The sequence below is a fragment of the Eulemur rufifrons genome, chromosome 20 (genome assembly GCF_041146395.1).
Source record: "Eulemur rufifrons isolate Redbay chromosome 20, OSU_ERuf_1, whole genome shotgun sequence".
NCBI classification, from domain to species: Eukaryota; Metazoa; Chordata; class Mammalia; order Primates; family Lemuridae; genus Eulemur; species Eulemur rufifrons.
The window spans coordinates 11,335,406-11,353,966 of record NC_091002.1 but is presented as its reverse complement, the minus strand read 5'-3'; the positions used below and the strand labels follow the sequence as shown (position 1 = coordinate 11,353,966).

Sequence of the window (18,561 nt, the reverse complement as noted above, 5' to 3'; positions counted from 1 at the left end):
ACATGATGTACTCTATTCTGTTATCTCTGGTCAGTGGTGGCTGCCTTGAAGTATGGTGTGCTGGTAAGTGCCTAATCAGTATTCAGGGGAAAAACACCTGGATTTGTAGCACTTGCTGATTTCTTCAGTGTAAATTCTTTCATGGTGGCCAATTTAAAGCTACCAAAGTAATGTCACTGAACATGTAGTTGGGAAGACATGTGCAGTAGCATGCTGTTATATATCATACCCACTATATAGAGACTGTAGACATACAAACCTCAAAAGCATAGACAATAGTAAAATAATTGTGAAGGAGGGGCAAGATGGTAGACTAGAAGCAGCCTGTGCATGCTGCTCTCAAGGAGCGGATCGAGAGTTGCAAGTGGATGCCCACCTATGGGCCTTCTTGTAAAGCGCATTGTGAATCATGGGAGAAGCAACGGGGGACACTGAGAATGAGGGAGAAGGTGACAGGGTGATTCACTTGGCAAGACTGTAAGGTACCTGGGGTCAGGGGCAATCCACATGCAGGAAGGACAGGAGGAGAGATCCCCGGGACTCCACACTATCCCTGCAGATGCTGCCACCCAAGCTGTGAGGGGGCCCTGACCATCACTGCAGACCTCCAGATTGATTAGGGAGCTGCGTGGAGTCTGTGCAGTGACATTGCACCAGAGAGCAGGCATAGCAGAGACCTGGTGGCTTCCATTCCTTGGTTGCTGCAATCGATGCCATTCTGAGCTCTCAGGTCCAGAGCACCTGGTCTACACAGGGCTTTGCTGTAGCTGCCTCCTCATTGCCCCAGCCAGGCGGGGAGGGAGCAGGCAGAGAGGACGCTCTCCTGTACCCCATGACTGGGAGCTGAGCACCCCTCCCTTTCATGGGGGATTTGAGCAGAATGGGCACCACAGATGCGACCTGAGAAGCCGTGTAGCAGCTGCCTCTGGGACCTGGATGGGGGAGAGTCCCAGCTGCCTGGCCCCACCCCCACAACCCCCATGCTCCCACTCAGCCCCATGGCTCTGCCCCCATGGTTCCTGTGCTGTGGCCCAGCCCTGCAGCTCTGTCTCCAAGGCTCCAGTACTGCCACCCCATCCCATGAATCTGCCCTCAGGCCCCACAGCCCCACCCCCGAGGCTCCAGTACTGCCACTGGGCAGTGCAGCTTTGCCCTGAAGGCTGCAGCATTGCTTCCAGAACCCATGGCCCCTCCATCACTGCTCCCACTGGCTGCCTGGCAGGAACTGTCCCACAGTCCAACACTCTGCCAGTGACCCACTAGCCTCCAGCCACCATCACATCTGGGCTGGGTAGGATCCAACACCTGCAGCCCTGACATCCATGATCACTGCCTAGATAGCCTCTCCCAGCTTCCACTGTCAGCACTGCAGGGAGATGGAGCAGTGCAATCTCCAGCAACACCAGCCTCAGTGGAGAGGGACTCACCCAGCCCCCAACCCAAGCTTCCAACAGCAGCTTGGAGAACAACCCACCATTCTGCACGAAGATCATCCAGCACCAGTTTGAACTGTGACAATCACAGGGGAATGGGACAACACAGAATAGCTGCATTATAGGCTCTCAGTGCATCCGCCCTTCTCTGCCAGGTCAATCTCCAGAGTAGGTCACAAAAACACCATCTCAGGACCTCTGCTTCTCATCAGGTAGGAAAGTTCTCAGCAAAGGAGAACAGGTGCACTGCAAACCTACCTGCCCTGAGCTGAGAGAAAAGGTTTCAGATGAGAAGAAACCAGCAAAAGAACTCTGGCAACATGAAGAAAACAAGCTAGTTAGACACCCCCAGGGGATCACAATGGTTCCACAGCATCAGACCCCAACCAAAAGGAAATTGTTGAAATGTTATAAATAGAATTCAGAATATGGATGGCAAATAAGATGAATGGGATTTAAGAGAAAGTTGAAAACAAATACAAAGAAGCCAAAAAAAAAAACTTCAGGGCACAAATGAAAGACTTACTGAAGAGATAGACAACATTAAAAAAGGATATAATAGAATTTAAAGAAATGAAAGAGTCATTTAAGGAATTTTGAAATATGGCAGAAAGGTTCAATAATAGGCTAGGCCAAGCAGAAGAAAGAATCTCAGAGCTACAAGACAAGGCTCTCAAACTAACCCAATCAAAGATGCAGAAAAGAAAATAAAGAATAATGAACAATCACTCAGAGAAATATGGGACTATGTGAAGTGAGCCAATATACAAATTATAAGTATCCCTAAGAGAAAAGAAGAAAAAGCAAAAAGGAAAACCTATTCGATGGAATTGTTGAAGAGAACTTCTCTGGTATCACCAGAGATTCAGAGATCCAGATATAAGATGGTCATCGAACACCAGGAATATTCATAGCAAATAGGACATCTCCAAGATACACAGTCATCAACTTGGCCAAAATCAAAATGAAGGAGGAAATTCTATAAGCAGCAAAAGCAAAAATTAACCCACAAAGGAAAATTCATCAGACTAACAGTGGATTTCTAAGCAGAGACCTTATAAGACAGAAGGGATTAGGGCCCCATTTTTTCCTTTATGTTTATCCACTCCTTTTTTTGTTTACCCCCACCCCCACCTCCTGCCAAATTCCATCTCCAACTCCAGTCTATCTCTGGCCTCAATCCTTCCCAACCCAGGCCTCCCTCCACTTACCAGGTCTCCACTCCCCATGATAGGGGAGACCTTTCCTTACTACGTGAATCTAGAAGACTCAAGGAAGATCAAGAAGAAACAGAGATACAGTTCAGAGGTGATCTTGCAAGATCTGCCCAAGAGCCACTGCTGCCACTTTCACTACCCAATCTTCCCACTTTTAGTCTTTTCAAACAGAATAACTGCCAGCCAAGAATTCTGTATCCTGCAAAACTAACTTTCATAAGTGATGAAGAAATAAAGACTATTCTAGATAAGAAAGCACTAAGAGAATTTGTCACGACTAGAATGCCCTACAGGAAATACTCAGAACTGCATTATAAGTGAAACAGCACAATAGATACCTGCCAGTATAAAAACACCTGAAAGTTAAAACTCACAGCTCTTATAAAACAGTACCATAAGAGGGAAAACAATACAATAAGGTATCATCCAACATGATGAACAGAATAGTATTCCATATATCAATACTAACACTGAATGTGAATGGTCTTAATGCTTTGCTTAGTAGACACAGACTGGCTGAATGGATTAAAAAACATACCCCAAATATATGTAGTCTCCAAGAAACACATCTAACTTGCAAGGAATTTCACAGACTCAAGATAAAGGGCCAGAGAAAATATTCTACACAAATAGAAACAAAAGCAAGCAGGTGTAGCCATTCTCATATCAGATAAAATAGACTTTAAATCAACAATAGTAAAAACAGACTAAGATGGTTATTATATAATGGTAAAGGAAACAATTCAACAAGAAGACATAACAATCCTAAATATATATGCACTTAACACAGGAGCTCCCAGATTCATAAAGCAATTCTACTAGATCTAAGCCAAGAAATAAACAGTAGCATTGTAATTGCTGGGGATTTCAATCCGCCACTCATAGAACTGGACAGATCATTGAAGCAGAAAATCAGTAAAGGAACACTGGACTTAAATGGGACTCTAGAACAAATGGACCTAACAGACATTTACAGAACATTCTACCCCCAAACTACGGAATATACATACTTCTCATCAGCACATGGGACATTCTCTAAGATTGATCATATCTTAGTCAACAAAACAAGTGTCATCAAATTAAAAAAAATCAAAATCATACAATGTATCTCCTCAGACCACAGTGAAATAAAACTAGAAATCAATCCCAAGAGAAATGCTCAAATCTACACGAAGTCATGAAAATTAAACAACCTGCTAATGAATGATCCTTGGGTCAATGATGAAATTAAGATAGAAATCAAAAGATTTTTCAAAATGAACAACAAAGGGGACACAAACTATGAAAATCTGTAGTATGTCATAAAAGCATCCTAACAGGAAAGTTTATAGCCTTAAATGCCTACATTAAAGAGGCAGAAAGATCACAAATTAACAACCTAATGGCACATCTCAAGGAACTAGAAAAAGAAGAGCAAACCAAACCCAAAGCCAGCAGAAGAAAAGAAATAACAAAACTCACCATAGAACTAAATGAAATGGAAACCAAAAAAAATTACAAAGGATTGAAGAAATAAAAAGTTGGTTCTTTTAAAAGATAAACAAAATCAATAGACCACTAGCCAGATTAACCAGAAATAGAAAAGAAAGGACTCAAATAAGCTCTATCAGAAATGAAAAAGGAGCAGTACAACTGATACCACAGAAATACAAAATATCATCCATGAATATTACACAAATATCTACACACACAAACTAGAAAATGTAGAGGAAATGGATAAATTGCTGGAAACACACAACCTCCCAAGTCTGAATCAAGAAGAAACAGAAATCCTGAACAGACCAGTAATGAGCAATGAGATTAAAGTAGTAATAAAAAAAAGTCTCCCAACCAAAAAAATCCCAGACCAGACAGATTCACAGCAGAATTCTACCAGACCTACAAAGAACTGGTACCTATCCTACAGAAGTTACTCCATGGCATCGAGAAGGAGGTAATCCATAACTCATTCTATGAGCCAGTATCATCTTGATACCAAAGCCAGGAAAGGACATAACAAAAATAAAAAACTACAGACCAATGTGTCTTGCAAACATGGCTGTAAAAATCCTCAACAAAATGCTAGCAAATCAAATTCAACATCACATCAAAAAAATAATTCACCATTATGTAGTGGGTTTCATCCCGGGGATGCAAGGATGATTTAATATATGCAAATCAATAAATGCGATTCACCACATAAAGAGAAGCAAAAACAAAGACTATATGATCATCTCAATAGATGCAGTAAAGGCATGCAGGAAAATCCAGTACCCTTTCATGATAAAAACCCTCAACAAACTAGGCATAGAAGGAACATACCTCAATATTATAAAAGCCATATATGACAAACCCATAACCAAAATCATACTGAATGGGGAAAGGTTGAAAGCATTCCTCCTAGGTACTGGAACAAGGTAAGGGCTCCCACTGCCACCACTTCTATTCAGTATAGTACTGGAAGTCCTAGCCAGAGCAAACAGGCAAGATAAAGAAATAAAGGGTATCCAAATCAGAAAAGAGAAGGTCAAACTATCCATTTGCTGATGATACGATTTTGCATCTAGAAAACCCTAAAGACTCTACAAAAAAAACTCCTAAAACTGATAAATAAATTCAGCAAAATATCCGGTTACAAAATCAAAGCACACAAATCAGTAGCATTTCTATATACTAATAACGGTTAAGCTGAGAGTCAAATCAAAGACTCAACACCATTTACAACAGCTGCAAAGAAAATATTAATAAAGTACCTAGGAATATACTTAACCAAGGAGGTGAAAAACCTCTACGAGGAGAACTAGGAAACACTGATGAAAGAAATCATAGATGACACAAACAAATGGAAAAAAAAATCTCACGCTCACAGATTGTTAGAATTAACATAATTAAAATGTCCATGCTGCCCAAAATGGATTACAGATTCAACGTGATCCCCATCAAAGTACCAATGCATATTTCACAGGTCTAGAAAAAATAATTCCACACTTCATTTGGAGTCAAAAAAGAGCCCAAATAGCCAAAGCAATCTTAAGCAAATGAACAAATCTGGAGGCATCCCATTACCTGAATTCAAATTATACTACAAAGCTATAGTAACCAAAACAGCATAGTACCTGTATAAAAGTAGACACATAGACCAATGGAACAGAATAGAGAACCCAGAAATAAAACCATCTATCTACAAACAACTGATCTTTGACAAATCAGACAACAGCATACACTGGGCAAGGAAGCCCTATTCAGTAAATGGTGCTAGGAAAACTGGATAGCCACAGGCAGAAGAATGAAACAAGACCCCTATCTCTTGCCATATGCAAAAATTAGTTCAAGATGGATAAAGGGCGTAAATGTGAGGCATGAAACAATAAAAATTCTAGAAGAAAATATAGGAAAAACTCTTCTAGACATTGGCCTAGGTAAAGAATTTATGATTAAGATCCCAAAGCCAATACAGCAACAAGAAAAATAAATAAATGGGACTTAATTAAATTTAAAAGCTTCTGTACACAAAGAAAATAGTAACCAGAGTAGACAACTTACAGAATGGGAGAAAAAAATTCACGAACTCTACATCCAATAAAGGACTAATATCCAGAATCTACAAGGAACTCAAACAAATCAGCAAGAAAAAATAAATAACCCCAGTAAAAAAATGGGCAAAAGATATGAACAGAAGTTTTTCAAAACAAGATAGACAAATGGCCAATAGACATATGAAAAATGCTCCACATCACTAATATCATGCAATGCAAATTAAAACCACAATGAGGTTTTAACCACCTTACTCCTGTCAGAATGGCTATCATTAAAAGGCCAAAAACCAACAGATGCTGACATAGATAGAGTGAGAAAAGAAGGCTTGGTGGAACTGCAAATTAGTACAACCTCTATGGAAAACAGTACAGAGATTCCTCAAAGAAATAAATATAGACTTACCATTCAACCCAGCAATTCCACTACTAGGTATCTACCCAAAGGAAAAGAAGTCATTTTGTCAAAAAGATACCTACACCCAAATGTTTATCACAACACAATTTGCAGTTGCAAAGATGTGGAATCAACGTAAGTGCCCATCAATTCATGAGTGGCTTAAGAAAATTTGGTATGTGTATATACTACTCAACCACAAAAAGGAATGAAATTAATGTCTTTTGCAGCAACTTGGATGGAACTGGAGATCATTATCCTAAGTGAAGTATCTCAGGAATGGAAAAACAAATACCACATGTTCTCACTAATAAATGGGAGTGAAATGATGGGCACACACGGGCACAAAGAGGTATAAAGCTCATTGGAAACCAAGAATTGGGAGAGGGTGGGAAAGGATGAGAGGTAAAAACTTACCTATACAGTACAACGAACACTGTTGTGGTGATGGGCACATTAAAAGCCCAAGCTTAAGCATTATACAAGGTATCCATGTAGCAAAAACATTTGTGCCCCCTTAATATTTTGAAATTTAAAAAAATGTAAAATAATTGGAAGTGATGAATCTTGAGTGTTTATTAACTTTGTTTTAATATAATTTATTACACTGTAAGTTTATATAATTTAATTTTTAATAATGGCTGTGTTTAACAAGCAGCTTGCAAAGTTCCTGAGGATTTAATAATCAGCCCTCCTGAGCCAGAATGAGCTCCTAAAAGGCCCCCAGGGAGGCAGGTGGGAGGGTAGTAACGGCATTGATCTTAAACTCCAAAAGGCTCCAGACATCAGACATGGCTCGGTGCAGATTGGAGGTCTACTCCCAGATCCCGGCTCATAGGTTCTATTTCTGCCCTTCCATATTAAGATCAAGGTCCATGGACTCATCTCCACAGAACACAAAGCCTCTGATGCCTGAGGCAGCCTGGCCTCTGGGAGGAGATTAGGCTGGACTCCTTCTGCCTATTTTGAGACACCAGAGGATCCTTGCAGGGTTGGGACTGCAGCTTTCAGCCTGTAGCTTTGTGCTTATGTTTGCTTACACACACAGGAAGTGTGAAACATATGGGGGAAGCTTCTCCACAAGCACTAACTCAAGTGATTTGGGGTGAAACTACCACCTTGAAACCAAAGAATTAAAAGCCTTCCAAAAATAAAGACCTCATTAAACTGGATGGGTACAGCTTGGTCTTAAAGGTCCTTATTGGGGTCTGTAGGAATCATTTTACTTCTCAGTAGCTTTTGTCTAGCTGCGTCAAGACATAATTTTCCCAAATGGTGCTGCTGGGCCCAATACTTCCTGACCCTTCCTTAATCATTAGCCCGAAGCTAATGTCCAGATGAGAATATATGAAAGCAAGTCCTTAAACGACAGTGCAAAAACTTAAATATGAAAAAATAAAATTCTAAAATGAAGTTCTGACTCAGGGGGATGGGGGGTGGGGGGCAGGGATGGATGTATACCTACATGATGAGTGCGATGTGCACTGTCTAGGGAATGAACACACTTGAAGCTCAGACTTGGGGGGATGGAGGGGCCTGGGCAATGTATATAGCCTGAACTTTTGTGCCCCCATGATAAGCTGAAATAAAAAATAAATAAATAAAAATAAAATAATATGATTCAACTGTTAAATGATTTTTTTTTGGTTTCAGCTTATTATGGGGGTGCAGGGGTTCGGGTTATGTATACTGTCCATGTTAACTGATTTTTATGATACTTTTAATGACATGGAAAATGCTTACATTGGACTTTTGAGGTACATGTATATGAAATTGCACATAAACTATCATGAAACTGCATTTTCAAACTCTGATTTGCAAAATAAAAAAATTTTGAAATTAAAAAAAAATTAAAAAAAAAAAAGAAATCCTTTCAATGTAGTACCTCAGAATCTAATTTTTAAGGGCAGTTCTCACCTTCAGAAACTCATGCCCATGTGTCTCTAAATTCATCCCATTCTTCACCAGATGTGTTCTACCATCATATAGATAAGTGGTTGACCACCTGGACTGCATATTGGAATCATTTGGGGAGGTTTTAAAAAATCCAGATTATGTCCCACCCCAAGAGATTGATTTAATTGGCCTGAGTGCTCTCCTAGCATCAGGATTTTAAAAAATTGATATAATTCACCTACCATAAAAATAACCCTTTAAAAAGTATACAATTCAGTGGTTTTTGGTATATTCACAATGCTGTGTACCCATCATCACTATCTATTTTCATCTCCTCCACCCCCAAAGAAATCCCATACCCATTATTGGTCACTTCCCATTCCCCTCTCCCTCCAGACACTAATCTACTTTCTGTCTCTAGGGACTTGTCTGTTCTAGGCTTTCATATGAATGTGCTCATACAATATGTGGTCTTCATGTCTGGCTTGTTTTTCCTAGAATGTTTTCAAGGTTCAAAATTGTTGTAGTGTGTATCAGTGTGCTTCATTTTCTTTATTTCCTAATAATATTCCATTGTATGGATACACCACATTTTGTTCATTCATTAGTAGATGAATATTTGAGCTGTTTCCACTTTTTAGATATTATTAATAATGCTGCTGTGAACATTTGTGCACAAGTCTTTGTGTGGATGTGTTTTCAAATCTAGGCATGGAATTGCTGGGTCAAATGATAACTCTATGTTTAACTTTTGGAGGAAATGGCAGACTGTTTTCCAAAACGGCTGCACCATTTTATACTCCCACCAGCAATGTATGAGGGTTTCAATTTCTCTACATCCTTGCCAACACTCATTATTGTCCTTCTTTTTTATTATAATCATTCTAACAGAAGTAAATGGTATCTCAATGTGGTTTTGATTTGCATCTCCTTAATTTTGAACATCTTTTCATGTGCTTATTGGTTGAGAAATGTCTATTCAAATCTTTTGCCCACATTTTATTGGATTATTTGTCTCTTTATTGTTGTAAGAGTTCTTTATATATTCTGGATCCAAGTCCCTTAGCATAGTATGGATAGCCTAAAAGTCTTCCAGGTGATTCTCATATGCACCTAGTTTGAGAACCTCTGATGTACAACAAAGCCTCAGACTGCTCTTCTTATCCAAATAAGAGAACTTTTGATTCCAAGTTTCAATAAAAGTAATAGACATTAAACAGCTCTTGCAGTTTTAGCAAATAATGAGAAATGAGTACGTGAAGAATGAGGATGTGGGTTCTGTCTTTCAGGTCCAATAGGCCAGATCTGATATTTTTAGAAAAGCTAGACATTCCAATTGTTACATACACTTCCTGAATTTTTACGTTAGTCACTAATTCAACAAAATTTAATCATATATATCATGAATCAAATCATAAGGAAACATTGAACAAATCCAAACTGGGAGACATGCTACAAAGTAACCGACCTATACTCTTCAAAAATGCAATCATCACAAAAGATAAAGATGGACCAGGGTGTTATTCCAAATTAAAAGAGATTGAAGAGAGAGTACCTGAATGCAATGAACGACCTGGACTTATTTCTGCCATAAAGGACATTATTGGGACATTCAGTAAATCTGAATAAAGTCTGTAGGTGAGATAATAGTATTGTAGGAATCATAATTGCTTGATTTTTTTGAGGCAGAAAAACATTTAATTGAATGTTACATGAGCATATTTTGCTTATCATACAGTTACTCACTTACTCATTTAGTATTGAGTACTATTGGGCTATTTTTTGAATAAACTGCATCGGCACATTTGATGCTCTATTTGGAATCCGTATTCATTTCCTAATGCTGCTGTAACAATTCATCACAAACTTGATGGCTTAAAATAACACTAATTTATTCTTTTATAGTGCTGGAGGTCAGAGGCCTGAAATCAGTTTCACTGGGCTAAAGTCAAGATGTTGGTAGGGCAGGTTCCTTCTAGAGACTCTGAGGGGAGAATCCATTTCCTTGCCTTTTTCAGTTTCTAGTGCCCACCTGTATTCCTGGGCTTGCAGCCCCTTCCTCCATCTTTAAAGTGCGTCACTCCAAACTGCGTCGTCACTACACTGCCCTCTCCTCTGACTCTTACTCCTCCTGCATCCTTCTTGTAGGGACTGTTGTGCTCACACAGGGCCCACCTGGATAGCACAGGAGACTGTCCTCATCTCAAGAGCTTTAAATTCATCACACCTGCAAAATCCCTTTTGCCATATACCTTTGTTTCTGTGGTATAATATTTCCTACAAATATTTGGGGAAAACCATCGTCTTGGGGTATCACACATCTGTTGATCATGTTAGCCCCCATCACTCATGGCTACAGAAATTCCTATTTAATTAATAAATGTTTGTGGTTCAATGAGTTGTTGAAGTGGGCATGAAGGAGGCAGGTCCTTCTTCAACTTCTGCTCAGGGAAAATTAAATTCATCCATTCAACAAATATTTATTCAGCACCTACTGTGCGTCAGGCATTGTTTACTCTTCTTCTCATAAAGACTTGCTTCTTCTGTAGTAAATGGAGCACAGGTGAAGCAATTTCCATGCCTCAATCCTGAGACTCATATATTTAAAACTCTCTAACATCACACTTAATTCCCTTGATTTTGATCAGAGTGCTGTAGTTATATAAGAGAACATTCTTGTTTTTAGGAAATATACACTCACGTATTTAGAGGTAAAGGGACATTATATCTGTAACTTACTCTCAAATGGTTCAGAAAAAATTTATATATATGAGTGTGTGTGTGTTCGTAGGTGAATTAGAGAAAACAAGCAAGGGAATGATAAAGCAAATGGGGTGAAATATTAACATCTGGGTACTTAAAAACTTTCTATGAATGTGAAACTATGTCAAAACAAAAAGTTAAACAAATTAATCACTTTCCAAGTCAAACAAAATCCATCTGCCAGCAGAACACTGGCTTGTGATCTCTGATGTCTAGATATTGGGACCCTCAGAAACCCCCTTACACACCCCTGGAGGATCTTTTCCTTTTCTCTAACTCTAACCCCTGTCTCTGGGAATAGGGCAAAGAATCTATAGCAGCCTGGGTGTCTGAAAGGACCTCATAAAAGAAAGCCTAAACCCAGTAACACTGGGGAGAGAGGTGATGCCAAGGCTCAGAAGCTGGCCTGCCTGGTCTGTCACCCAGAAGGGGTGGGGGAGGAGGAAGGGTGGGGGAGGGGAAGGAGACAGGAAAGGGGGAGGGGATGGTAGCTCCAGGGGTGCTCTGCAAAACCAGGAGCAGCATCGCTCATTTCTCTCATTTCTCTCACTAAGCGTATCCCCAGGTGGATCAGTCACCAACCTCACACACGACAGCATGATTCTCTTCATCTTGGGCCTCTATTAGTTCAGCCAGGAAGTATTCCCCGTAAGTTTCCCTCAGAACTGCTGTGTCGTAGCGCGTAAATACTGGCATGAGGTCATCGTGATCTTCCACCCTGTTTAACCGAAAGGCTTAAGTTCAGTGTTCATTCATTCATTTGTTCCTTCATCAGGGCAGCTACTATATGCCAGACCCTGTTCTAAGTGCCAGGGATATAGCAACACTCTCATGGAATGAACTTACATTCTAATAGGAGAAACAGACAATAAAAATGTAACAAATTTAAATAATTTTCAAATATTTCAAATAGTGATACATGCTTTGGGATGGAGAATGAGAGGATCAAGTGGTCAGGGAGGACCTCTGTGAGGAGGAACACTTGAGCTCAGACCTGAATGAACAGAAGGGGAGGAAGGCATTTTGAAACCTGAAAATAGAACATCCCAGGCAGCAGGAACACAAAAGGCATGTTTGGCTATGGAATGTAGAGCAGCATTTGTTATGGGCCAAAGGACAAGAAGCTGGGGGCGGCATTTCCCAAGGGTGTCCCAAGGAACACTACTTCTATGATATTGTCCCCAGAACCCCCCTATCAAAGAATTCCAATATCTAAAAACAATAACCTACTACAGTCCCCCTCCTGGAGTGTCACAGTTACATATTAAAGACTCTGAGAAACACTACAAGAGACAATACTTAACCTTGTTTATGAATTTCTCAAACACTGGTCCATGGTACCCTTTATTCCTGAGACATTGCTACACTTTTTTTCTCCCCCATGGAGGGGAAAATGCTGGTGAGGGTAATGAATGAAGCTCTGCTCACCATCCTGGGGACGTCCACCTTGACTTCCATTCTCAGGACCATTTACAGCAACCTGGACAACCAGCAGAGGGTGGGAGAGCAAGAATCTGATTTATTGAAGCACAGCGATGCTGGCTCTTGGACTCCATTTTGCTACCATATTTAACATTCTTTACTTTTTTTAGTATACTCTTTGGTAAATTTAGTGCCCTATTTTACCTATCTGGGTTATTCTTATATTTTTTTCTGCTACTTTCCGTGTTCCAGATCTGTATTATTTTTTTCTTCTAGTATATCTGATTTGGCTACTAACCTTTATTCCCCCCCCCCACTTTATTTCATTACTCTGCCTTCTTCATCATCCCATTTTATTTTCTAGTATGTTCTCTTTGACATTAATAGCAGTTCCATCTATTGAGTGATCAGTCTGTACATCAAGCTCACAGCTGTAGCCAGATGATCTCTGTTGCTGTCCTTCTCATAGCAATCCTGGGAGTGAGGCATTGCCATCTTCACTTTACAGATGGAAGAGAGCAAGGCTCATGGGGATGAGGAATGCTTTGCCTGAGACGACAGAAATAGTTGGCAGCAGAGCCATGATATGCACTTTGGTTTGCTGACATCAGCCCTGCCTTCACACACTATGCTAAGCTGACAATACACTTCAAAAGCCTTCCTTTATCTTGACACTTCTTTTGAAAATTCATAGCAGGAAGTAAAACAGTTGAGAGGGGAGTCCTTGGCTTGGGGGCCAGAGGTCATCATCCAGCCAGCCCTGCCACCACTCCTCCAACCCTTGCAGGAACAATTCCCTGATCCTGTCATAGCCCTACTCCCTGAACCCAAACGCTTTAAACTGGATGACCCCATGCACTCTGGATGAAAATCTCCACCTGCTCCCAGGATGAAACCTTCATCTCTGGTGACACAGGCATAATTGCTGGAATGATGTTGGTTTTTCATCAAAAACATAAAGTATCTTGATGGAAGAAATAGATATATTTGAAAAATCATGTCTCTGCTCTATGAAACTTCACAGCTAAGGAGAGGGCTGGCCAACAGACCACGCTACAAGGAACAAAAAAAAAAACAACAGAAGATAACAGCCAGGGGTGACCTTCCCCAAAACTCCCCAGCTTGAATCCTATTGTTAACCTCTTGTCAACCCTTTCTGGAAGGAGAGATCGCAGGGGGTCCTCATCCAGACAATCAGTTTTTATTTTTTTATTTTTTTACTATCAACCTGGCTCTGATGTCATCACCACAGAACAGACTTTTTCTTTTTAATAGTGAAGCACTGATAGCTTATTTCTTTTTTTTTTATTTCAAAATATTATGAGGGTACAAACATTTTTGGTTACATATAATGCCTTTGCCTCGCCCAAGCCAGGGCTACAAGCATGCCCTTCCTTCCCTCATGCAATGAGCTCCACATCCATTAGTTGTGATTTTACTCACCTCCACCACCCCCCTCCCACCTGACTGCCACCCAGTGAATCTTACTACCATGTGAGCACCTTATTGTTGATCAGTTAGTACCAATTTGATGGCAAGTACATGTGGTGCTTGTTTTCCATTCTTGTGATACCTCACTTAGAAGGATGGGCTCAAGCTCTATCCAGGATAATATAAGAGGTGCTAGTTCACCATTGCTTTTTGTAGTTGAGTAATATTCCATGGTATACACATACCACATTTTATTAATCCACCCATGTATTGATGGGCAGTTGGGTTGTTTCCACATCTTTGCAATAGTGAATTGTGCTGCCATAAACATTCGAGTGCAGATGTCTTTATTATAGAATGTCTTTTTTTCCTTCAGGTAGATGCCTAGTAGTGGGATTGCTGGATCAAATGGTATTTCTATTTTTAGCTCTTTGAGATATCTCCAGATTACTTTCCACAGGGGTTATACTAATTTGCAGTCCCACCAGCAGTGTTGGAGTGTTCTAATCTCTCCATATCCACACCAGCATTTGTTGTTTTGGGACTTTTTGATAAAGGCCATTCTCACTAGAGTTAGGTGATATCTCATCGTAGTTTTGATTTGCATTTCCCTAATGATTAGCAATATTGAGCACTTTTTTATATGTTTGCTGGCCATTATTCCATCTTCTTTTGAAAAGTTTCTGTTCATGTCCTTTGCCCATTTATTGATGAGGGTGTTTTATTTTTTTCTTGTTAATTTTCTTAATTTCTATATAGATTGTTGTTATCAGCCCTTTATCAGATGTGTAGAATGCAAATATTTTCTCTGTCAAAAAGTCTTCTTCCGTCATGCCAGCACATCAGTGGGAATCTATGGTGATGAGGGAGCCAGGAACAAACACCAACTGTTTTTAGAATGCACATGATTGTACTTCTGATGCTGTAGTCATTTTTCAAGCTATTCCAGCCCTGCACTAATTTTTAAAAAGGAGTCCTCGACCACTTGTCCAGCTATTTTTGTGTGTATGTGATCACTTTGAGCATTATCATTGTCACCTGTGGCCTGGTATATCAAGACTCCACCAGAAGCGCATCAAAGTCTTACGGTGCTCTTTTGAAAAGATTAGAGAAAAAATGATACCACATAGCAGTCAAAGCCTGAGCTGCGAGCCAGACTGCCTGGGTCTGGATCCTGCTTCCGCCTTGTCCTAGCTATGACCTTGGGCATAGTACTTCACCTCTCTACACCACGGTTTTCTCATGTGTCATAAAAATGATAAATGTTAAGATAAGAATATGTGTTTTTGTTGTTATCATTATTGTTAGTTAGGTAGAAAAGACCCAAAAGAACACATGGAGAACATTTACAATCAGTGGGCGGAATGATAGTTTCTTACTACAAAAGCTTGAATCGCTGCACTTGGTTCCCATCAGTTACTGCAGGTATAAACTCTGCGATTCCATCCATTATCACTAATCTTAAAACTCTGCTTGGTGTTTTTTTTTTTCCCCAATAGGCAAGCACAAGACAAACACTTAAAAAAAATTTTTTTGAGACAGGCTCTTGCTACATTGCTGCATTGCCTAGGCTGGAATGTAGTGGCTATTCACAGGCGCAATCATAGCTCAGAGCAGCCTTGAACTCCTGGCCTCAAGTGATCCTCCTGCCTCAGTGTCCTGAGTAGCTGAGACTACAGGCACACCACTGTACTCAAAACTCTGCTTTCTTTACTCAAAAACTTATTCAAGCTCCCCACTGTTTTAGGGATGGGCACAAGGTCCTCTGCCTCCATCTTTCCACCCTCATCACCAACAATGACATGAGTTGATCTACTTATTGTCCTTAGTATGGGACCTTCACCATCTCCCCTCCTTCCCACCTCTATTCCTATCCAGCACTCTGACCACTTTGCCTACCCCAAATCCCAGCATCTTTCAAGGCTCACCTCCATCCCACACCCACCAGTGACTCTTCCCTCCCACCTTCCCTTTCCAGGAACCCAATGAGAGGATCATCATGGGATCCATATTGTCCAGTTCTGGTGTTAATTTCTTATGGCAAGGTGTGGCATTTTCCTAACCAGGTAATATGCTCTGTGGGCACCCAGAGGGAGTTGTACAGCACTTCTGTAGCATGCAACCCAACAGTGACAGCCAACATGGATCAGGCCCTTACCTGTGCTGGGACCTTGCCAGAGGCCCCACATACACTGACAGCACCGAGGGGCACAATTGCTAAGTTTGAGGGGGTGCACCTAGGTAGTCTGAAGCCAGAGTCCCATGCTGGTGGCTCCACAGCCCTTACTTAGCCTTCTGACTCTACTGATTTAGAAACTGGCGAAGTCACTTCAACACTAAGCCTTGGTTTTCTAATCTACAAAAGCAGTGGGGACGAGAATAGCTGTGACACAAACCAACGCTCTTAAGCCCACTCCCTGGTGCATATTAAGCCCTTAGCAAATGTCTGCTCTCCACATGAGCCCTCAGAACCTCAGCTGAAAGAGCCTAGAATTTCCACTGACTTTCAGGAACAACTTACTTCCCCACTTACCCCTGCCAAAAGGGTGCTACTAACAGGAGGTGGCTTTTCTCTGTAAGAAGAGTCCCTGATGATACTGGCTTCAAAAAAAAAAAAATTCTAGGAGAAGAAAATACCCAATAAATCCAGGTTCAAACATTTTGCCAAAAATAAAAGGTTGCATCCATATTTATTAACATTTTAAATAATGGGAAAATAATTCAATATCCTAATCATTTCAAATGAATCAAGACAGTAATCACACAAAAACAACTGTGTACCATGGGCTTTTATTTATCTTATAGACACAAAAATATTACTCTGTGGATATAAAAATCAGGAACAATGGTTCAGAGAGACAAGGCTCCAGGCCAAATCATGAGCCCTCAGCAGCCCATTGACAAAGTTATCCATAATCATACCTCAATGCTAGTTCTTCTGGGAAAAATGAGAAAAAAAACATCCAAATCTTGGAGTTTTGAAGAGGCTCTCCCTTAAGCTTTTTCCCAAAATGGATAAAGAGGAACTTGTTCTGCTAAATGCATTCCTTGGGGTAATTGATAATTTATGATCTTGCATCAGCCCAGGAGCTAATGATAAAGTATGACATCAGCCTCACATAGTCTCAAATGGCATAGGACAAAGTCCACAGCCCTACAGAAACAAAACACCCCAGCTATGGGAAACAATTCATGCAGTAAAATGTTTAAACGTAAGCGTTCTGAGTAAGGCAACGGACACAGCCTTGGATGCAAGGAAAGCCACATCTATCTGTGAGTTTGGCACCATAGAGCCACGTACCTGGCGTGAACGTGCAGCACAGCATTCCAACGGTGATGACTACGCAAGGGTTATAGTTCACCAATACAAAGTGCAATGGAAATAGAACAATTCTCTGAAGAGCAAAGTTCCTTTACATCTTCCATTCAGAATGTGGCTTGGAGGGAGCGATGATATGTTTATTAATGTAATCCGTTACAGAATATTTTATTTCAACTTGTTTAGAGGAAACAAAAGTTCCATCTCATAAAGACTTACTGTTCCCTCGGGCACCCAAATACCCATTAGATTCTGAAAACTCTGCCAGATGAAAATGGAGATGAATCTAAACATTAAAAAAATCAACAGCTGCTCAAGGACACCTCACTTGGGGAATGGATGTCTTCTAAACCCAGATGGCAAAGCTAAGGATGACCTGGTGGCTCTCACTGGCTGCCTGGAAGGTGAGAAGAAGAAAGAACAAACTCACTCATCATTTCTACTATGTCAGTTAGCTGGGCTTTCCAAGCATATGTGGTGCCCGGGACCCACGGAACTCTTCCTAACAGCCTGGTGACGTGGAGATCCTAAGATCACTCCATCACCTCAGCATCCTGACTGCTCTACTATATAATTACAATCCTAGTGGAAAATCAGTAGGCCAGCTTCCCCTGAGTCAGGAAGGTGTGCATCATTTCCTTGCCAGCAAAGAAGCCATTGCGAAGTCACAAATGGAAAGTTCACACTTAAGAACTGTAACAGCAGCAGCAGCAGCAGCAGCAGCAGTAGCAGCAGTAGCAGTAGTAGGCCACCTTTGCATTAGAATATTGGCACAGCCTTCTTTTTCCTGTCTGACGGTATTTTCCATATCCAGAGAGGATTTGCATTTCATTAGCTAGATTTAAAAATGTGCCATTGAAAAAGTAATTCTGTTATCACTTCAAATGCCATAAATATATTTCTTCAAACCTGTATGTGTGTACGTATTTTAAGAAACCAGAGAAGAAAGAAAAACAACACAGAGAATCCAATTCAGTGGTAGTACTAAAGAATGCAGTGTGTTCTGGTTAAACCAACATTTTACCAACATGGGGTAGGAGATCCTACAGTTGGCGCAGACCAGATTTTTTATTCAGATGCGTAAAACAAAGCACCTTTTTCTTTCCAAGATCTCTGGTGCCCTCTAGTGGTCTTCTTTAAGAAAATCAAATCCATCATTTCTAAACTCCTA

At 40.5% G+C, this 18,561-nt stretch overlaps 1 protein-coding gene across 1 annotated transcript in view; it reads right to left on the bottom strand.

Moving 5' to 3' along the window:
• CFAP61 (cilia and flagella associated protein 61) overlaps positions 1 to 18,561 on the bottom strand; it is a 254,315-nt gene that overhangs the window by 213,121 nt on the left and 22,633 nt on the right. Inside the window, exon 6 of the mRNA XM_069496104.1 lies at positions 11,801 to 11,936. Coding sequence (XP_069352205.1) covers positions 11,801 to 11,936 — 136 coding nt within the window. The remainder of the gene's footprint in view (positions 1 to 11,800; positions 11,937 to 18,561) is intronic.